We start from the raw sequence: 23,910 nt of genomic DNA, 5'->3' as shown, positions 1-23,910 counted from the left end.
GTTGTTGCAATTCGCAGAATAGATCTGAGGTGTTGGTCAGTTAACTGGGATCTGTGACGGGATTTATTGATGTTCATGACGCTGAACGTCTGCTCACACACGTAGGTCGAGCCAAACAAGGCCCCATATAGTAATTCATCCCCCATAGGAATTCATCCCCCCTATAGTAATTCATCCCCCTATAGTAATTCATCCCCCCAATAGTAATTAATTCCCCATATTAATTCATCCACCATATAGTATTTCATCCCCCATAGTACTATTCCCCCCCAAGTAGTAAGCCAAGTCCCCCCTGTGTCAATTTACTTACCTTTGCTCCGCGCGTTCCTCTCGCCGTGTTCACGCGCCGTTCCGGTCTTCAGGGTGGACTGTGAGAGGAGCCTAGCTCCCCTCACGTTCGTCACGCTGCCCCGCCTACACACATCCTGACAGCCAATGTTTGCCTGCCCTGGCTGTTTTTTTTTTTGGATCCCGCTCCGCGGGCCGGATTAAAAGGTCCGCCGGGCCATATACGGCCCGCAGGCCGTAGTTTGCCCATTGCTGGTATAAGGCGTGATTGTGAAGAGTGGCATATTTTTCTTTGGGAAGATAAAACGTATAAAAGTACTGTAAAGAGACATTGTCAAATTATTCTTCAGCCACGTGTGTTCACTTAGTGCAGGGGTGGTCAACTGTGGCCCTCCAGCTGTTGGTGAACTACAAGTCCCATCATGCCTCTGCCTTTGGGAGTCATGCTTGTAACTGTCAGTATTGCAATGCCTTGTGGGACTTGTAGTTCTACAACAGCTGCAGGGCCACAGTTGCCCACCCCTGACTTAGTGTAAACACATTTTGAACAAACATTGCCAAAAAAAACCCAACATTTTTAAGTAAATTTACAAATTTTTGTTGGGCTGCAGGTTGGACACCCCTGATGTATGAATTATTAGATTATATAAAATGAATTATGCCCTAGGAACAGGCCTATATTGTCACCTACCTATCCGGGCACTAGGGTCTCTTAGCACTGTGTGTCACATTCAGGATTTACATCTACTTTAAGAAATGATTTAAAATGTTACTAAACCCAGAACCCTGCCCTCACTATATCTGGTCTCCCACAGTACACAGAACATGGAAATGCAATGATTTTACTGAATATAAACTGCTACATACATTTTCTCATCAGAAGTTAGAGCAGTCTTGTGACTTCTATCAGTGTCTAGATGAGCCCTGGTTAAAGCTTGTAGGAGGAGTTTTCATTCTTTCCTGATTGTCATAGTAGGATAACCCCTGCCCCTTTGTCTGGACAGCGCTGATCACATGCACCCTCCCAAAGAAAAAAACAAACCTCTCTATCAATAAACACCAAACTGAACATATGTAGAGTGACTCCTAGAGCTCTGTACTCTCAGCAAATGCATTGGGCACAGTAGAAGGGGAAGATCAGAGAAAACAGGATCAAACAGCCTTTTTACACAATGCGGAGGATTAACCCCTTAGGTTCCACAGGGAGTATAACAAGCATGCTTTATGCATATGCAGACTAGTTTTACTGATGTGGGTTTAGTAAAACTTTAAGGTTGGCTGTGAGAAGTCTCGAGCCATAGAAGAAATTTTAAAATGATGAAAACTCATTCAAGCAGCACTTGGTTCATGCAGCCTCACTTGGCATATCTAAAGTGACTTTATTCACAAATAACGTCAAGAAGCTCACATGAGAGCATTTATGATGAAGTCAAAGGACTGAAAGTAAAAAAACCAATTGATAATGATGTATTGCTCTGCTGCAGCAGGGGAAAACAATAAAGGGAATGCCAAGAAGGAAATTTACAACACAATATCCGAAATATTCAAGTTATGTAGACGTGGGAGTCACAAGTGTGTTCTCTACCGCCCTGAAAACAAGACCTTGAAATTTTATGAAGTATACAGCCACAGTTACAAAGAGCAGACCTACACAATTAGGCCTGACATCCCTCAATAAGAAAAAAACCCTACTGGCAAAAAAATAAAAATACCTAGGCCCCTTTTACACTGATGCTGTGCAGCGCAGTGTACCTGTGAGTTTGATGTGGGTTAGCTGCACTTTCCCATTAACTTCTATTACTTTCAGTGGTTTTGGTGTGTTTTGAGAAAGCGTACCAAAGCTGCAGAACATAATGGAAATCAATTGAGAAGTGCAGCTAACCCACACCAAACCCTGTGTACACTACGCTGCACCGCATCAGTGTGAAAGGGGCCCTAATCTTACACAAGGAGGATCTGTCCACCAAAGTACTCCTCTGACAGGACCATCTCCTCCATGTATCCATAGCTATGGATGCCCACCTACTGCTGGCACATCTGACCTACACCTATATATAGAGTGCCTACAACCCTACCTTTCCTTTTACTCTACCCATAATACAAAGGACCAGCAGAAGACACATGATCTGACACATTGTAAAGAGAGAATTTAATTTTCTATACATATAATGGAGTCTATAGGGACTATTTATAAACCAAGGAGAAAACTGCATTAAAACAATACATGTGTGTGTGTTTGTGTGATCAGATTGGATCCTAAATTCTCTAAAGAATCAAATCTAGTGGAAAAATATGGCCCACTGGTTTTAAATTTTTGAAACTCTGCTCTAAACTCTCTAAAAGATACCCATTAGTAACTTGCCCCCCCCCCCCCCCTCCAATCCACTAATGGAGACTCATGAAATTCTGATATCAAACATTTTGTAAGTCTAACTCCAGCCACATCACTCACTCCCATATGAAAGCACTTCACCTGGTGACTGGCCTCTGCGGGGTCTATGCTGCCATTGCAGCCTGTTTTTTTTGCACTTAGTATATTCCCCTGCTCCAGTGCCAGATTTATATGGGGGCAAATGCCCCAGGCCACCTTGCCAGAGGAGCCCCCAGCTTACCTTTATAAAAAAAAATGAAAGTGTGTATAGGTGTTAGGATTAGAGATGTAAAATGTCCATAAATTTTGAAGCTTAGAGAAAATAAAACTTTTTCCCTGTTTTTTTTCCAGAAAAATGGAAAATTTTGGAAAACTTGAAAAAAAAATTCAGCGTGGAATAGTTTTACATATTGAAAGCCAATTTGTCTTTGGGATGAAAGGATGTGTTTTGTCATCCTTGTAGGATTTGGAAAAGAGTAACTTGCAATAATTTAGGACTTTACAGTCTCAGAAATCTTTCATTAAGGTCTTTATGTTATATAGTTTTTATACCATGTCATAGATATATTTATCACTGTAAAATAACATATTCCACAGTTCTTTTTTACAAATTTTTCCAGAAAAAAACCTTCCCACTTCCAGTCAGGATACAGAACAGTTAATACAAAACAGTGGTCACTGTGCCAGTCTATAACTGGCTTTTGCAGCAAGGAACATGGACAGACATCGCATATCAAAAAAAAGGGGGAAGAAAATACCCAGTTCAACTTGCCAGCCAGCTAGCCAACAACCAAACTACCCTGTCTAACAACGTGCGTTTAAAAACAGGGGTTTAGTTAGCACACATTTTCAAATACATATGTAAGCCAGGGTAATACAACCTCCCCCCCTCCCCCAAATGACCCCTTTTTGGAAAGTATACACCCCAAGAATATCTTTTTGGCACAAATTTTTCAAAAATGACACTTTTTTTTTCTTACAAAAAGTTGTCACTTAAATGATATATTGCTCACACATGCCATTGGGATATGTGGAATAACATCCCAAAACACATTCTTCTACTTCTCCCGAGTATGAGAATACCACATGTGAGAGGCTTTTTGGCAGCCTAGCTACATACAGGCCCCCAAAATCCAATGACCACCGTCAGGCTTTCAAAGGGCATATTTCCTCATATCACTTCCCCACTACCTATCACAATTTTGGAGGCCCTAAAATGCCAGGATAGTACAAACACCCCCCAAATGCCCCCTTTTTGGAAAGTAGACACCTCAAGGAATTTGATAGGAGGCAAGGTGAGTATTTTACAGATAGCATTTTTGTCAAAGGGTTTTGAAAATGAAAAAAAGAAAAAAATAAATTTTTGTTTTTCAAAAACGTGGCAACAAATGAGATCTGCAGAATACTCACCATGCCTCTTAGCAAATACTTTGGAGTGTCTACTTTCCAAAAAGGGGTAATTTGGAGGGGTTGCTTCTACTATCCTGGCATTTCAAGGCCAACATTAGAAGCTTATGTCACACATCACCCACTCTTGAAGACCAAGCCTTTTCTGACACTTTTTGTTCACATGAAAACACTGGGTCTTTTTGCTAGAAAATTTACTTTGAACCCCTAAACATTATATATATATTTATTTATTTCAGGTACTTATATAGCACGGCCAATTTACGCAGCGCTTTTCATATATTGTACATTCATATCAGTATCTAACCCTCAAGGGGCATACAATCTAAGATATATATATATTTAAAGCAGAGGCCCTAGAGAAAAAAAATGGTGGGTGTCAAAGTTTATGTCTTATAGTATTTGCGCAGCGATTTTTCAAACGCAAATCTTTTGGGAAATATACGCACTTTAGAATTTTAATTAACAAAAACACAATACATTGCCCAATTGTTTGACAGAATATAAAAGATGATGTTATGCCGCGTAAATAGATACTGAACATGACATGCTTTAAAATTGCGCATGCCCGTGCAATGGCGACAAAGTACATACATTTTAATATCGATAGGCGATGCTTTAAAAGCCTTTTTGCAGGTCACCAAGTTATATTTACACAGGAGGTCTAGTGCAAGAATTACTGCCTTCGATGTGACATTCGTGGTGATACCTCACATGCATGGTGCAACTGCTGTTTACATACTGGCACGGGGTCAACGCTTGAGCATGCACGTTAGCCCGTGCGCGGGGGGGGGGGGGTGCTTTTTTTTTTTTGTCATTTTGATTTTATTGCTATCACAGGGAATCTAAATATCCACTGTGACTGCAATAGGCATTGACAGGTATTCACTTTTGAGAAATCTGGGGTCTATTAGACTCTAGATATCTCCTTTGCCCTTACATCACCTGATCTCACCAAGATCTGTGTGATCAGATGCTTCCCCAATTTACAAATGACGCTGTTAAAGTCCAGCGAAACGGAAATTATGAAATGCTCGTAGCTTCCGGTCTCTTAGACCATAGAGACGATTGGAGCTATTCTGGTCTCTAATCAGCTCTATAGTCAGCCAGTGGAACTGCCTGCCTCTCACTCTACTGTCAGTCTAGTTTTACTTCCGAGCAGACAGGACTTAGGAAAGTCAGTGTGTTCTTATACTTCAAAAGACTGGAAAAACACTTACTGTAATGTATTTGTGAAGTAAAACTGTTAAAATGTGGAGTATGCAAAGTCAGCAAATGATCATACTGTCCGCACAGACTAGGCCAAAAGAGGTGTATCACTAAATAAATATCAGAATTTGAAACCGAACAGGGACCCAGCACAGAATTGTGGGAGGTGGAGGCTAATGTACCACTGTGTGTCTCTCTTAGAAGTAATGGGTTATTGAAGGGGAGCAGGTGAGTGCAGGCAGGGCAATAGCAGACACATCATGGCGTCTGCCATAACTTGAGGTGCTCCTTTTAGTTAATTTTATAATACAGAGCTGCTTTAAATGAGGCTGCAGAGGTTCCTTCAAGTTTTATAGCTGCTTGTAGGTCTAAAAGATTGCTAATGTTACAGAAATATAAAATGCATGAAAACATTTCTACTAACCTTGATTCTTGCTGATTTTGACGCCCTCCCGACTCTTCTTTAAAACAGCTTTTAACATCTTTTCTTAAACCTGCAATTACAGTAAAATACAAATGAGTAATGCAAATCATAACATGTGCGGCCAAACTCATCAAATTCAGAGCACCTTTGATCAATGCCAATTAGAAGTAACTGATAACTAGCTATCTTGTAGCAACTTTCTATAGACAGATTATAGGAAAATAGGTAAACCTAAAAAAAAAAAAAACCCTAAAACTGAGCAATTTACAAGGACTTGGTCACTTAAAAAAAAACTTGCCTTAGAGGTTCTAAAGCCTTAAGGTTTTTCACCTTAATGCGTTCTATGCATTAACCTGAAAAACCCCCTGTGCTGCTGCACCCCCAGCCCCTCTTTTTCTTACCAGATCCAGCATCTTGCACAAGAGCAGCTCCTACTGCTGTCAATCAAATGCTGTGACACTGACATGGGAGTTGGGGGGGGGCGAGCCGCCCACTCTGTGTCAACAGACAAAAACAGGGCAGCTTGGGAGTGAGCTCGCATCAGCTTTCCATGGAGGCACCCACCGACAAGGAGCCTGGAGCGTCAGTGGGGAACCCCAGAAGAGGAGAATCAGGGCTGCTCTGTGAAAAGCATTGCACAGAGCAGGTAAGTATTGATGTTTGTTTTTTAATTTTTAAAAAATGAAGATTCAATATAATTTTAAGGCCTCTAGTCACAATAAAAAAAGTTCAAGAGAGAAGCTGAGGAAGAAGAGGGTGTGACCAAGTTTGACATATGCAGTTGAGATCCAGGGTTCATACACAGGGACATGATTAAATACTTATATAATTGCAGGATCCTGCTGTTAGAAACTAGCAAAAAAATCCAGCATAAAAAACATGTGTAATGGTGCATAAAGGACTTTTAAGCGCATACAATGCTTGTTGCGTACAAGTTCATTCTCATAGCTTGAAACACCGTGAAACATGTAGACTTAATTAGACTTTCCACATCTAGCTTTCTAGGTTTTGGCACTATACTGTATATAATTATTATTGCTAACATAAAGGTCCTTTTTTCTCCAGATACACTGTGGGAAATCTTTAAATATTATTATATAAAAAGAATAATATTTTACCAGTACATCTTTGGTTATTATGGATACCGGAGATTGCTTAGATGTTGTTTAGATTAGCTAGAATATTCATTTATTCTACCCATTAAAACAAATTTAAAGTGATTGTAAGGATTATTTATTTTTTAATAACAAAATGTTATACTTATCTGCTCTGTGTAATGGTTTTGCATAGAGCAGCCCTGATCCTCCTCTTCTGGGGCCCCAGGCAGATGCTCATGGCTCTCCCTGCGTTCAAGTAACCCCCTAGTCACCTATTTGCTAGGGAGAGTGCTTGTGCGAGCTTGATCCCGAGCCCCGCTGTGTGGGTCTATCGACACACACTGTGCAGCTCAGCCCCATCTTCTGCTCCCTTGTCACTGAATTTGATTGACAGCAGCGGGAGTCAACTGCTCTCAGGTACAGCGCTGGACTGAGTTCAGGCTCAGTTGAGTATTTAGGGGTGGCTGGGGGGAGCTGCACCTAAAAGGTTTTACCATCTTAATGCAGAGCATGCATTAAGATAAAAAAAACATATATGTGAAAACAAGAACTTCTGCGCTAGATGCGTGATGTTAAATGTCACTAAAAATAAAATGCAAAAACATCAAAATCAATGCTGCCACTTCAAACAAAATTATACAAATCCAAGAGAACCCTCAAGTGATTCAGTGGCGCAAGGAAAAAAAAAATATATATAGATAGATATACCCTGTTTCCCCGAAAATAAGACCTAGTACTACTTTTGGGAATTGTTAAAATATAAGACCTACCCTGAAAATAAGACCTAGTTGTGATCAGGGCTTTTTTTCAGCCAGAACGTGGCGGAATACTGTTCCGCCACCTCCGGCACTGGCCCTGTGTACACCCATATGTACTGTCTCTTATAAACAAAGAAACGCAGCTTTTGTGCTTGCAAGTGACAATCCCTCTTGTAAGTGACAGCACCATCCACTCCCACAGAACCTCCCCATCTCTGTACTCACTGTGGGACAGGGAAGGAACAGATATCTGCGGGTGCAGTATGCAGTGTGTTTCGGGGCGGGGCATCTCCTTCTGCAGCCTAATGCATGGAAGCCGATGCTCCAGGGGTGATCACCGGCCAGTGGGGAAGAGGCGGAGCGGTGAGTAAGTGCACCTGGTGCACTGTGTGGGAAGATAGGACCTAAAACGGGAGTTACTATAGAGAGGGGCCGGCTGTTGACAGCTGTGTTTTGTAAAGCTAGCTAACCATATGAGGGAAGTGGAGGAAGATGGGGGGACGTGCAAAGGTGAGCTGCAGTCAGATGTTGCAGAGGTATATTTACAGGTGAGTTGCAGACATGGTGCATAGGTGAGCTGCGGCTGGGAGGGTGTAGAGGTGAGCTGAGTTTCAACCCACCTCTGCAAACCCAAGGCTACAGCTCGGCTCTGCACCTCCTGTCCAAAGCTTGCCCCTGTAGCCCCAGCCACAGCTCACCTCTGCATCCCCTGTCCACAACTAACCCCTGCACCCTGTCTGTGGCTCATATCTGCACCCTGTTTGAGACTCACCTGTCAAGTCACCCCTGCAACACCTGACTGCAGCTCACAACTGTCATCAGCTGGCCCTCTCCATAGTAACCCTCATCCACAACTGCCTGCAGCTCACCTCTGCACCCCCGTCCAAACCGTGCATTAAAAAATAAGACCTACCCTGAAAATAAGACCTGGTGTGTTTTATTGAGCCAAACAAAATATAAGACAGTGTCTTATTTTCGGGGAAACATGGTATATATATATATGTGTGTGTGTGTGTGTGTGTGTGGGTGATTAATCAACACAGGTGAAATAAAAAGTCCATAAATGTATCTTCCACCAAATAATTCTTCTATTACCCAAAAAGAAATCCTCACGTGCTCGTAAGAAGGCGTTTTCCCTTTCAGGTGTGCACTAACCAAATTACCATGCCCCCCATTCTCATGGTTGGCTAGAATCGCCTTTATAAAATTCCCAGGTGGGACAGAGGTAAATCAACATCGATATTAATTATTATTATTATTATACAGTATTTATAAAGCGCCAATAGTTTGCTCAGCGCTGTACATTAATTCACTCCTCTGGTTTTTCTCAGGTCTTCATGCCATTCCCGTCATTCCCATGATCAGCTCACACCACTTCACAAATTACCAGATTCCAAATGATGAGGAACTATGCCAATATATATAACACCCTCCTTAGGCTACGTTCACACTAGCTTTGTCAGCAGGCATCAGACAGGCATTTGGGAAGCGTTTTTAACACTTCTGAAACGCCTATGAAAATTCTGAACATTGGCAGCACACAGTGCTGTTCACACGGAAGCGTTAGCATTGCAGCAAAACCGACGCCTCGGGTTCAGTCAGAAGGAGTTGAAGCCTACTTTTAAGTCTATGGTGCCGCTCCGCAAATGCCTGGCAGGCATTTGCGGTGCGGTTGCGACACGGTTGCAAGGCGTTTGCGGAGCATTAATACAGTTTAACTTCAGTATAGGAGTTTGTGGTGCGGTTTTAACGCTTGGCAAACACCGATCAACCGCCTCAAAACTGTGCATAGGGCATTTTGGGAGCATTTAAAATGATTCACAAATGCCTGTCTAACGCCTGTCAAATGCAATAGTGGCGTTTAGCAAGAGTTAGAAATAAAGTCAAGTGTGAACAAGCACTTATCCTTTTATTTCACCTATGTTGATTAATCACACACATACATATATAATTTTTTTTTTCTCTTGCACTACTGAATTACTTGAGGGTTCTCTTGAATTTGTAAAAAAAAAAAAAGCCTTTACAACCACTTTAAGCACATGCTGCACAGGCTTTGAGCCTTTTATTTCTTTGACGCCCCTGACGCTGCTCTAGAATAGTGATCTAAACGTCACAATGTGCATAAACACACTGGCTGTAATAGCGCTACATTCAGAGGCTTAATAAAAAGCAAAATAGGAATGTTTTTATGGATGGATTAAAAAAAAAGGATTAAAATTTAAACCAACCCGCCAAAAAAACCCCAAAAAAAACAGCCTAAACAAAATTGGAGATCAACAAAAATGAACTTAGTTACTACAAGAATAGAACAAGAATTCTCATTTTCTAAAATGGTAAAAATATTCAGCTGTAAACAGAAGCAATCAAACAGTAAGACTGCAACAATAGCAGATCTATGCATGAACAACATTTTTGATATTGCACAGATTGCCGAAAAACACTGCCACTGGTACACAAATTGTGAAATATGATTTTTTTTTTCATGACTAGAGATTGCTGGTACTGTGATTAAAACAGCAAGCATACAAACTATACATTCTCTACATACCACTTATAATCAGAGTTTGGAGCTCATCCGGGATCTCTTACTTTGAAGCCATGTACAAAAAAAAAAAAAAATATCTTTTGGCACTCAACCAACGCTTTAAAGCAACGAAAAAATAGATCAAATCCACATGGGTACAGAATAGAGAAACAGATCTGGTTACTGTTATAGGACCAACATTTTCTTTGCTTGACAAATGAATAGAAGCGATATGTGAAGCTGCCATTCAGTATAACTGGTAAACCTTGTTCATCTTTTAGAAACAGTGAAGTGTTCCCGTAAAATCGAATGCTTGAAATGGGGAGTACAGCTTATAACATAACATGCATAAATGTATATTTTCAAACATACACCCTACTGATTAAAATGTTATCACTCACACACCAGTAAAAAGCACTGATGATCATATGTAATGTCGACCATACAAGTATGGTAACGCATAAATATTTAAGCAGGGGGCGGAGCCAAGCTGCACTGTTTGTGTCAAGGGACACACAGAGCCTGGCTCGGGATCTAGCCAGTACAAGTGCCCCTATAGCAAGCGGCTTGCTATGGGGACACTCAGAAGAGGCGAGCAGCCAGGAGAGCTGTTGGAGGGGCCAGAAGAGGAGGATCCAGGCTGCTATGTGCAAAATCACTACACAGAGCAGGTAAGTGTGACATGTTTGTTAATTTATTTATTAATTTTACCTTTGCAATCACTTTGATATTGTAATAACAGTAATGCAGCAGTAATGGAGATTTTGGAGTAATGGGAGATTTAATGACGTGAAAACTTTGGAGATTTTCACTTCCATTTGCTAGGTTTTTAGCACCAGAACCAACCTAAATTCTTCTACCACCCCTCAACTGTTACTTATCACCTATCTTTTCCCCCTCCTAACATAACCCACAACCTTTTCCCCAATTTAATTCCCAACCTACCCCACCAAAACTGACACCAAACCCCTCACTAATGGCAATATCATTTGAACAAATGGTTTATTACAACTTACCACTAACAGTTTCAGCTGAGACCTTGAAACATTTGAAACTTTTGGGGGTATGTTGATGTAATCTGTTCAGTCATTTTTGCATTACAAACCTAAATAAAATGCCTGATATCTGCTGTGTGTATAACCAGGATTAACCTAACCTTCAAAAATAACCCTTAATGGCTAACCTAACACTCATCACTTTTAATTAACTCCCCATACCCAACCTAAACCTGAAAGTGAACCCCTAACTTATCTTATCTCTTAGCCCTAATTGTGCCTTAATGCATTAACTCCAAACACTAAACTATCACCCGAACCATTGGGTTAATACTTATACGTCCAATACCTTGGGGCCAGTTTGAACTGGTCTTGGAAATGAATGAAGTCACTTTGTTGTGGCACAGCACATCTCTCCTTCTACAGAAACCAACACAGTAGTGCAACATTTCATTTGTGTCAGCTCCTCTGCCAAGTTTATCAGTAAAGCTAGCCATACACCAATAGATTTCTCCATCCACACAACACAGCACGGACAGGTGAATTTTTAGTGCCAGTGGCTGTCCGAATACTTAAACAGCAGCTGTATCTGACCAAATGCAGCCACTGTTCAGCCAACAAGTTTCCACCTGGCTCCTTCAACTTTTCAGTAGAAGGATGTCTGACGGAAGGGTGCCAATAGGACCACCAACAAAGTAAATTTCCTGATGAATGTGACAAAACTTGCTCAGTGTATAGCCAGCTTTACACTCCTGGGTACATATAAAATGTCCAGTTATATTTCATCAAACTGTCAAAGTAACAGTGCAGTGAAGGTATCTTGCCAAGTTCAATAAGCTGTAGCGCTGTCACATTTATAAAACTGTTCCGATAGGACGCAGTAATGGCAGTTCAAACATGGGGCCTTATAGATTTCCTTTCAGCTTTGATTACAACATATAAATCAGTGACATTTCTGGCACATCTTTGAAAATATGATGTAATAAGCTGGAATTCCCCTTCACTGGTTACATTTACTGGTTTTGGACCCATCTTCATTTTGAAGCAACATGCTGTTCAATTCTGCATTACTCTTGGTGTTTCTTTCATTCTGAGGCCTCTTTCACATGGGCGGTTGTTCTGTTGCTTGTAAATGCAGGTCTTTTAAATTTGAAATTCCAACTCTCCTGGCACAGAGATCACTTGCGTTGCATTTATCTGCGTTTACATGCGGCTGCGTTTAGCTGTGGTAGTAAATTCTTGCCTTTTCTAATGCAACTATTTACTTATTTTTTCTTTGCATTGCGATTAACTTCAGGTACAGATAGCTGCGGTATATCGCTCCTGGATGCAGTCAACTTTATTTTTCCTAAATGCATAAAACCGTATGTTATGAAAATGTTGCTAAATGCACTGTGTGAATGGAGCCATAGGGATGCATTGTCTGCATTTAGCTGTGGTAAGTTCCTCTAACCGCAGCTAAACGCTGAAATCTAACCACCCGCGTGAAAGGGGCCTTAGGCCTCTGGATGGTTTTTTTCAGCTGCTTTTAGGGGCATCTAGCATTTTTGTTCCTGCTACTAAACGCCCTTGCATGTTAGCTTATGTCCATGCACTCAGACAAGATTAGAGCCAGCGCGTCCAGGAGCAGGGAAGTTTCGACAGAAAAAATGCTTGCCGCGTGTAAACATATCTAAACAAGTATTACCGCTAGGCGCGTTTAGCACTCGTGTGTTAATTCATTTCAACGGCTTGAATAAATTATTATTATGACTGACCAATGAAATGAAATAACGCCCAAGCATTTAACACTCCTAAATACGTTACACGCATTTATAAGTGTCAAGAATTTTTTCTGCCAAGATGCAGCTACCAGGAGGAAAGGCATCTAGGAGAGCTAGGCAAACGCCTCGTGTGCATAAGGCCTTAAAGGACATGACAACTCAATAACAATATTGTAATATATTGCAGCTTACCAGTCCTCAGATGTGGTGTCTGCATCTCATTTTTTTTTTAGGCTTTGTACATATTGTAAAACTACAGAAACAATCTCTGCTAACCAAGCCAGAAATGCAACATCCTTGTAACTACCTGTGCATTGAACAATGTTATCAGCAGTCCCAGTTCTCTTCTGTGAAAGACAGAACACCTTCTCCTATGTTAAGCCAGCCATAGACGGTTCGAATCTCGAAGATTTGAACCATGAATGGGCAGGCTGAATGTATTCAAGTTCATTGATCTATCAACTTAGATACAACTAACCTGTCCAATTTTACATGTGATTATTGATAGCAGCTATTATGGCCGCTAGCAGTAATCACTGTGTTCTCCCGGCAGGGATGGCTCCCCCTGCCCCCACCCCCACTGGGAGAACCCGTGGATGCAGAAAAGGAAATAGCTCTGTCTATGGCTGGCTTTATAGAGATAGGGGTCGGGGGAAGGTTTGCAGTCCACATAAAGAGAGGACTAGTAAAATTCTAAAAATAAAGGGCTTATAAATAACACGTATCGCTAAACATATTTAATCTGCCCAGTAACCAAAAAACCATACAACAAAAAGAAATGTGAAAAGAGATACACAAAAAAGCGGTTCCATAATGGACAGAAAGCGATACTCAAAGTAATTTAAAAAAATTATGCTTTATTACACAATACACATATGGACATATAAGGTAAATACCTCAGTTAGCCATCACCTCAGTATGAGATAATACATCCAAATTGACCTAAAATCATTTAAAAACAGACGTCATGACCGGTCAAAATAAAAAAGTGCTGCAAATATAGTGACAGTTAGTCTAATACATATGTAGCACTGACACAATGGTTACACCGCCATGCAGGGGGTGTTTAAAAAAATGGTGCCAAAATGGCATAACAAACAATGCAGTATATGGCTGATCATAAGTACCAGATAAAGGATATAGTTGCCCAATAAAACCTAAACAGGTATATATAGACTGTAAAGCGATATATACAGACAATCTGCCTCCACAACCACTAGCTGGTAATATCCAGAACAGGTAGTAGTTATGGTAGGTTTAGTATGGCAAAAGTAGGTGGTAAGGTATCAAACAGCAGCAGTCATGTCCATGATACTTGATAAGATGAACTTGATAGCCGTAGTATTGTCACCATGTGACTTCCACAGTGTTATAGAAATGGCAGGGCCCTGCCGTAAAGGGGTTCTTCACCACAACATGCGGGCTACACACCTCCTTAATAATAATACTGTAATGTTGAATACAGGAGCATCCGTGCCGTTTAGTAAACATAGGGTGCTGTGCACTTTTTTTAGATAGTATAACATGATGTCCCCATCCTGAAATAAATAGATGACCTATGGGAAGTCAATAAGTCACTTTAAGTGGATAGGCAGTACCCATAGATACAGTAGAGTGAGTGAGCGTTGTCACACTGGGACAGGAAGTGTGTTACTGGGAAGACACGCAGGTGTAAAAAGGCAGCCATTATATCTAAGGACTGGTATGCTGCAATATTTTTTTTTTTAACACACTTTATGAGAGGGAAAAGAATTTAGCCAGGAAAAGAACAGCTTCTTAGGTCACCACAGTGCCCATTTAATATCAGGGAAGCAGGTGCCTGGCTTGAATTACACAGGGCCCCACTCTTCCATACTGATAAGTCATCACAGAACACCTGTTTCACATTAACTAGAAGCAGCAATGAAGAAATTAATCCAAGCTTGGCATGGCAAAGCGACCCGTGTGCAGCTGGCAGCGAATGTGTGAAATACCTGAAGCCTGGGAGAAATTCAATGGAGCTCAGTCTAGTGGAACGTGGCCGGAACTTGAGGTACACTGGCTAAGCAGAGCAGACTTTCAACATATTTACTACTGTTCTTTAAACCAGCCTCAGCCGAAGATCTGGTTTTGCCAACAGGCCTAACACTGCACACGTAAGGAGAGATTTATTAAAACCGAAGCACTTAAAATCTGTGTGCATAGTAGCCAATCAGCTTATAACTTCAGCTTGTTCAATCAAAGTGGTATTAAAGGTTTGCTTACAAAATCAAACAACAACAAACATGTCATACTTACTTGCTCTGTGTAATGGTTTTGCACAGAGCAGCCCCAATCCTCTTTTTCTCAGGCCCCCCGCCAGCGCTCTTGGCTCCTTCCCCTTAAACACTGCCCACCAATAGCAAGCCGCTTGCTATGGGCGCACTGGTGCAAGTTCGCTCCCAAGTCAGGCTCTATGCATCCACAAGACACAGAGCCACGGCTTGGACACATCCCCCACTCTCTCCTCATTGGCTCACTGATTGACAGCAGTAGGCGCCAAAATCTTCTGCCTTTAGAACCACTTTAAGCTTTGACAATAAAACCTGGAAGCAGATTGGTTTCTATATAGAGCTGCACCAGATTTTGAACCATGCAGTTTTAGTTAATAACTCCCTTAGTTGGACTGGGAATGTCCCAAAAGCTTACTGATGAATGCCTCCTGATTTACAGTGAAGGGGAAGAGGACACCTTTCAGCAGAGCCTTTTGTCTTCTAAAAAAAATAGAAATAGTAGACCGTGCAAGTGGTAAAATAAACCTAATTAATACAGTTATGAAAACCAGCTGCAGGCACACTAAGTGATATCAACTTAGTCACAAATAACTAAAATTACTGTGCTGCGCTAAACAAAGTAATTATAGTACAATGACCAAATACCAAAAAAAGATTTAACATTAACAAACCAACATACAAAAGTGAAAAAATGTCCACTCGTAACGCTAAGTCCATGTGGTGATCCCATTCTTCACTGAGAAATCAAATAAATCAGTGCATCCTCCACCATTGTAATAGTCATCAAAAATGAATGTGTGGAGGCTTACCAGAGCTCCATGACCTCCTAAATGAATAGAAAGGTTGCATGGATAGAACCTCCCTGGAACACTGTAGCACACAACTTGGTAGCAGATCAGATGCAATACTACTTAAAGATGTCAGATTGTTTTTACATTAACCCTTTGAGGACCGTAAGGTTTTGGAACGCCAAAAGAATAAATTTTTTTGTTTTTAAAGTTCGTACACTTCAGTTGCTGTAACTAAGCCATTTCATGAAATAATTGGCAAAAAGCTAGATCCATTTCTTGTTTGTTGATAAGAACTAATATTTTGACTCAAACCAAAAAAAAAAAAAAAAAAGTTTTAAGTTCTTAATCAGATGATACATGCAATTACAAACATGGGACAAATACGTCCCTTGGTTCTCAAAGGGTTAAGGGTAAAGAGGGCCCCCAGGGCCAGTTGACAGAACTTCCTTTAATGCCAAACTCCCTTACACTTGCCACTCAAAAGAAGCATAAAAGGAGACCATTGCTCCACATAGTGTGAACTACTGTAGATACCGTAATTTTATCAAAAACTAAAAACTGCAGTTAAACAGGAAACAGCAGATACAGCGCTGTACAATTACATCCACATGAAGGACACATCCAGATCATGAGCAGCAATTTGGTCAACTATGAAAGGCTCTATATTTTGTCTTCTGCCTAAATATCTTTCCACCCCATCAGATATCTTAGATCACACAGTATTATGCAAGCAAAAGACACACAGAATAAATTTAAACATGCAACACACATAGGCCAAGTGTGTTTCTTCTCCTCAGTTGTCTTCAAACATTAAAGTCCCACCATGGATGAACATAAAATATTTCTAACTACAGAGCCTATGTTGTTTACACAGTGGGAGTTTGGGTTGAAAATGATCCTAAATATTCCAAAAAATACTGGTAAGGCTCACACATCCAATCCAATCCATGGCATTTGATGTAGACACACATGCAGTGTCAAACATGTTCATATCAGCTCCACTGCTCAGCTTTGCACTAGTCCTTGTTTTTCGTAGGTGAATGGCACTCCATAACACACAGGGAACATAGGGAATCATCACTGTAACATAGGGAGTCATCACTGTAAATGTAAATCCCATCACCTTCCAACTGAGCCAACCTCTACTACTTGAGATGTTGCTCTGGAAGCAAAAACTACATGCTGCGACTTAAGCAGGTCATAGAGGGCTCATCATTTTATCGGTAGGCTGAATGAAAAAAATGAAGGGAATGCTCAATCTACACAAGCAAGGTGGATGACAGAATTTCATTTCCCCTACCCCATGGGACACTGTATTCGGGCAGCTGGACCCGCCACTGTAAGAACACACTGATCAGCAATTGAAACAGATTGGCTGCAACTCCTGATTGAAAAACATTTTCTAGCATGTCCCTTTGACAGAAGTCGATCAATCAACTTCTGTCAAGCAGGGACGGCCACACATTGGTCAAAATGTGTCCGGTCCCTGCTTAACCAGCCAAATTCGTGTATGTACAGCTTTACACCAAAAGTGAATGAACCAAGATTTCTGCCAACGGGAGACAGTGCTGACAGATCATCAATGTTCCCATATGTGGCTGATCTCATTAATTCAAACCAGAAGAATGGCAAAGAGAATGGCTTAGCCATAGCAACCTAGGAGAATCCAACTCTCATTTCAAGTTCAAGATAGAAAATTATAGCAACTTCTGACTTCCACATTTCCTTCTCCCAACATAATTTTAATTATTTTTAATCCACTGTTATTTGTCATGCTTAGATTGAGTACAGACGTATTCCAGTAATTCATGTTTTTTTTCTGTAATTCCAACAGCTGACATCATGCCCTGAAGCACATACATCTGGCCCTGTAGCCCACAACACAAAGGGGTATCTGAAATCATCTGCTCTCATCTGCTTCCACAAGTCAGTAATTATATGACGTCTCTACCTCCTCATAACAGTGATCAGGATGTACATGGGCAATGTACGTAAGGGGATGAGGATGACAGCAATATAGCAATGCATCAGTCATTGACTTCAAGAAAATGACAGTGATATTAGTTTTACATTTTGTGTCAGCGCTGTCTGTCTTCACACCTCATCTTCCAGTTCCAGCAGAATGAAAGTCCATTCAGGCAGGAAACCGTCTGGTCGTCCACAGATGCACATATTGTTAGTGTTAGGAAGAAATGATTAAAAAGGAAGAGGACAGACCAAACCAAAAATTGAAGTATACATTATCTCACAGAAGCGAGTCCACCCCTCACATTTTTATAAACATTTTATTATATCTTTTCATGTGACAACACTGAAGAAATGACACTTTGCTACAATGTAAAGTAGTAAGCGTACAGCTTGTATAACAGTGTAAATTTGCTGTCCCCTCAAAATATCTCAACACAGGCACAACAGGCACATATAAGGAACATGAAATGTGGGGTAACATTCTTTAAATGTTCCTGTAGGAGCATATTAATATTTTGTGCACCAACTAGCTTTAAAACCACAATTCCACAACCACAAGTGAAGGAATAAGAAGTTAAACATATACTCCAATGGCTTTACCAGAAGTGGGGGACATTGTGGCAGGACCAGGAGAAAGGGGGGGGGGGACGTCATGGCGGGACCAGGAGGGGGGGGCGGATTAACGTCGCAGCGGGGCCATGGGGGGGGGGGAACGTCGCGGCGGGGCCATGGGGGGGGGGGGGGACGTCGCGGCTGGGCCATGGGGGGGGGGGGGAACGTCGCGGCTGGGCCATGGGGGGGGGGGGGGAACGTCGCGGCTGGGCCATGGGGGGGGGAACGTCGTGGCGGGGCCATGGGGGGGGGAAACGTCGCGGCGGGGCCATGGGGGGGGGACGTCGCGGCGGGGCAATGGGGGGGGACGTTGCGGCGGGGCCATGGGGGGGGAGACGTCACGGCGGGGCCATGGGGGGGGAGACGTCACGGCGGGGCCATGGGGGTGGGAGACGTCGCAGCGGGGCCATGGGGGTGGGAGACGTCGCGGCGGGGCCATGGGGGTGGGAGACGTCACGGCGGGACCAGGGGTGGGAGACGTCACGGCGGGACCAGGGGTGGGAGACGTCACGGCGGGACCAGGGGTGGGAAAGGTCTCTGTCAGGGTTACATACTGAAGGAAAGACACAGCAAACAATTGGTCCTGCCTTCCTTTCCCAGTTAAAAAAAAAATAGCAAAGCTTAAATTTAAAATATTTAAAGCCTGCACCTGGATACAGGACAGGACAGAAGACAATAGAACACTGGAATTTTATGCAATCGGTATATTGTGCCATATGAACAGGTACACTTCTGTCTGAAGAAAAGGTATTCCTTTAACTCATTGGCGGGAGACTTGGCAGCAATCTTTCACAAGCTATAATTAAGGATGGCGGGAGAACGAAGAGTAATTACAAGAATTCCAGAGGTCCAGCCTGGAGAGAATCGCCATAAGATAACTCACAATCATCCATAACGGCCTCCCGTATCCTGACCCATGTTGTGTAACTATGTATCTGCTTGGCAACTCATGAAAACTATAATTCTAGAGAGAACACACACCAGTGTAAATTCTAATTAGGACTGCAGGAGCCACTACTGCTTTGATTTCAGAGAACCCACACAACAAAACTACAATAATATAATTTTACTGTTGTATTTTCAGGATTTTATATGGCCTCAGCAGGACTCCTGGAAAAGTGTACAATACGTAATTATATTCTCTCTGACCAGTTAAATAACCAGTGGATGTATAGAAAGCAGAACAGGCCACATACTGTGCTAGGTTATAAACGGTCTAGCGCCAACCATTCACCTGGATATAGCTGCACTGGAAAAATATAAAATCATAAATACATTTAATAAACTCAAAGTGTTACTAAACCATGACCCTGTATTCACTACTGTATATCTGGCCTCGCACAGTACAGAGAACATGGAAATGCAATTATTTCAGTAAATTTAAACTGCTAAATACCTTTTCTCATCAGCAGTTAGAGCACTGGTTAAAGCTTGAAGGAGAATTTTTCATTCTCCCCTGACTGTCCTATGAGGCAGTATGACTCCTGACCCTCTGCCTGTACAGTGCTGATTGGCCTTGTGCTGATCACACGCCCTCTCCCAAGAAAAAAACAAAACCTCTCTAGCAATACACACCAAACTTAGCATGTGAAGCTTGCCCCCTTTCCCCCCCCTTCTACTGGATTTGGGACAGTAGAAGAAGGGTAGGATCAGAGAGAATAGGATCAAACTTCCTTTTTACTCAATGCAGAAGATTAACCCCTTAGGTTGCACAGCAAGTGTAACAAGCATGCTTTACTGCATATACAGACTGATTTTACTGTTGTTGGTTTAGCAACACTTTAAAGATGTTGCCAATCTCCCACACTCTACTACTGCAAGTATTGGCACTGTGTGAACTTGTAGTTTCTTTTAAATTTCTGTTTGTATCAAGCAACAGCAACCATGTACACTGCCCCAAAAAAGTAAAAGGAACACTTTTTATTCAAAGTATAGCATCACTTCAATTAAACTCCTGGGATATTGATCTGGTCAGGTAAGTAGCAGAGGGGGTTGTTAATCAGCTTCAGCTGCTTTGGTGTTAATAAAATAAAAAAATAAATGTGCACTAGATGGGCAACAATGAGACTACCTCCAAAACAGGAATGATTTTACAGGTGGAAGCCACTGACATTTTATTCCCTACTCATCTTTTCTGACTGTTTTTCACTAGTTTAGCATTTGGCTAGGGTCAATGTCACTACTGGTAGCATGAGGCGATACCTGGACCCTACAGAGGTTGCACAGGCAGTCCAACTCCTCCAGGATGGCACATTAATATGTGCCATTTCCAGAAGGTTTGCTGTGTCTCCCAGCACAGTTTCAAGAGCATGGAGGAGATTCCAGGAGACAGGCAGTTACTCTAAGAGAGATGGACAGGGCTGTAGAAGCTCCTTAACTCATCATCAGTACCGGAATCTGCTGCTTTGTGCAAGGAGGAACAGGATGAGCACTGCCAAAGCCCTACAAAATGACCTCCAGCAGGCCACTGGTGTGAAAGTCTCTGACCAAACAGAAACAGACTTCATGAGGGTGGCCTGAGGGCCCAACGTCCTCTAGTGGGCCCTGTGCTCACTGCCTGGCACCACAGAGCTTGATTGGCATTTGCCATTGAACACCAGAATTGGCAGGTCTGCCACTTGCGCCCTGGGCTTTTCACAGATGAGAGCAGGATCACCCTGAGCACATGTGACAGATGTGAAAGGGTCTGGAGAAGCCATGAAGAATGTTATGCTGCCTGTAACATCGTTCAGCATGACTATTTTGGTGGTGGGTCAGTGATGGTCTGGGGAGGCATATCCATGGAGAGATGCACAGACCTCTACAGTCTAGACAATGGCACCCTGACTGCCATTAGGTATGGGACCCATTGTCAGACTCTACGCTGGTGAAGTGGGTCCTGGGTTCCTCCTGGTGCACAACAATGCCCATCCTCATGTGGCGAGAGTATGCAGGCTGTACCTGGAGGATGAAGGAATTGATACCATTGAATGGCCACCACGCTCACCTGACCTAAATCCAATAGAACACCTCTCGGATATCATGTTTCGGTCCATCCAACGCTGCCAGTTTGTACGTTAGACTGTCCAGCAGCTCAGTGACGCCCTGGTTAAGAACTGGGAAAAAATACCCCAGGACACCATCCGTCGTCTCATTAGGAGCATGCCCCGACATTGTCAGGCATGCATACAAGCACGTGGGGGTCATACAAACTACTGAGTATCATTTTGAGTTGCTGCAACGAAATTTCAGCAAATTGGACTAGCCTGCTGCATCATTTGTTCACTATTATTTTTGGGGTGTCTTTCAATTCAGTCCTCTGTAGGCTGCTAATTTTCATTTCCATCAAACGATGGGGCATCCTTAAGTTTCTAACACATTGCCCAGTCCATATCAGTATAGATATCCAGCATGATATGTATCCCCATTGAAATCTGATGTGTTTTCAAAGTGTTCCTTTAATTTCCTTTAATTTTTCTGAGCAGTGTACATTGGCTTACTTTAGGTGCCTATGTTCCCCACTATGCATATATTCAGTGCACCAGTAAAGGGAAAATGAATTGAAAAATAGTAACGGATGTGGTCTACTCTTTCTGGTTCAGAATTTCTTTGTGGAATAAAAAGAATAAAAAAAGAGGGAGGATGACAAATACAAACCAGAAGATCTGGACCATATAAAATATTTTATGATAGGCTTACCCCTTAGATCTATCAGTTTTGAGGAGGAGGAATCACGATGGAGCCTAGCCATAAATTAAATCCTGATGTTGTTTCTGTTTCAGTATGTTTTGCTAATAAAAATAACCCGCTGTTTAGACAATGAAACATTAAATCAGGATTTTTTTTTTTATCTTGGAAAAAAAACTATAAGTCTTTTCCAAGACAAGCAGAGATGGCCTGAAGCTCTAAACATGTAATGTCAATATCCTGTTTCCTTTCTGCAAGTCATCAAAACTTACATAAAAAGCACAAATCCTTTAATGGTGGCAGTCTCCATTTAATTTCATTAAACAAAATAAATCAGCATAATTTAATAGAGGATAAAAACATGACAAAAGAAAAGACTAACTTAATTTTAAATGTATAAAAACAATTTTACATTTATAAAAACTATTTTTTTGTCAATAAAAATTCTGGTCTTTTTGTGGATACAAAGGACAAGCTGGCCAATGTGTAAAATTCTGAAATAAAAGTTGATGGCAAGGCTTGGTAATGAACCTCGACCAATCAAACTTCAAAGCTAGTTCATAAAATATAAGAGTGCCAGCATAAAAAAAGTGCACTAAAATACATTTTAGTTTTTAGATGTGGTCATATGACTGAAAAGTCTCCCTTCATTCTTCTTCCTCAACATTTGGCGGGTAGGGACTAAGGGGGGGCATTGAAATCGCAGCAGGATACATGAATGGTCTTCTTCCACTGCATTTCAATCACAATGCCCTTGTAATCTGCTGCAGTGGGTCAGTTAAAAGTTATCAACACCCCAAACACAGGTCACAAGTGCAGTGTATTTGACCACACCAGCCACCACCGGATCCACATGGTATAAAAGTGCCATGCAATGCAGTTACCGTGCTTTTTAAAAAGTAGTTCATACGCTACTTTTAGTGCAGTGCGATTTCAGCCCCTTCAAAATGAATATGAATTACACAAGAACTACACAGTGTTTCTGTGCGATTCACAAGAAGTTCCTAGAGTGAATGGGCCCAAATTCTATATTTTGTCCTGTGCATCATGACACTGAGATTATGTTTTTGGTACAAAGCATGATAACATTATTTAAAATTTAAATTAAAACTTTTTTGCATTTTTGTAGGCTTATGCTACAAAAATAATGGCATAAAAAACACAAAGAAAAGTATAAAGTTAAAAAAAAAAAAAAGAAAAAACGGTTTAAAAAAAAAAAAAAGTTGGAAAAAAGAATAAAAAAAAAAAAAAAAAAAGAGAAAACAAGAGAAGGAATTAATTAGAACTAGTTTAAGATAACAAGGGGTAATTAAGATTTTTTTCCCCCTATTTTCAGGTTTGACCCAACAAATGTAGCTAAATATAATGTATCAATTTTGGTTAACATTCTTTACACTCGGAAAGATTCATTTCAACTGACAACTAGGTCACAGCAACTCCAAAACTGTAGCTCTCCTGCGATGTTGCTGGTCTGCAGCAGTCAATACTTACCAAAAGAGGCCAAAGGAAGGAAAATTGGCAAACTGGCAACTGGGTCATGGGTGGCCGGGGCTCAATGATGCACATGATGCTGGCCTGTGTAGACATCCAATAGAAGAGCTATGGTAGCTCAAAATTGCTTAAAAAAGTTAATACTGGTTCCGATAGAAAGGTAAGACAATAAACCAAAAACGATTTCTCCTGCGCTCCGGGACCCAGGCCGGTGGGGAGTAGATGGAAAACACTCCAGAGAGGCAACCACCGGAGTATCCAAAGTCGTGCAGCTCCAAACCAAGGCTTCCGATA

The 23,910-nt window shown here is 41.6% G+C and overlaps 1 protein-coding gene across 2 annotated transcripts in view; it reads right to left on the bottom strand.

Moving 5' to 3' along the window:
* TANC1 (tetratricopeptide repeat, ankyrin repeat and coiled-coil containing 1) overlaps positions 1-23,910 on the bottom strand; it is a 336,351-nt gene that overhangs the window by 231,232 nt on the left and 81,209 nt on the right. For both annotated transcript variants that reach the window (XM_089659744.1, XM_089659745.1), the window contains exon 2: positions 5,700-5,769. In XM_089659744.1, the coding sequence (XP_089515870.1) occupies positions 5,700-5,757 (58 nt within the window). In that variant the 5' untranslated portion in view covers positions 5,758-5,769. The remainder of the gene's footprint in view (positions 1-5,699; positions 5,770-23,910) is intronic.

The sequence above is a fragment of the Staurois parvus genome, unplaced genomic scaffold (genome assembly GCF_062004578.1).
Source record: "Staurois parvus isolate SC_StPar_1 unplaced genomic scaffold, SC_StPar_1.0 ptg000031l, whole genome shotgun sequence".
Taxonomy (NCBI): domain Eukaryota; kingdom Metazoa; phylum Chordata; class Amphibia; order Anura; family Ranidae; genus Staurois; species Staurois parvus.
Note: the sequence above shows the minus strand (reverse complement) of the source record. Positions and strands in the feature narration are given on the sequence as shown.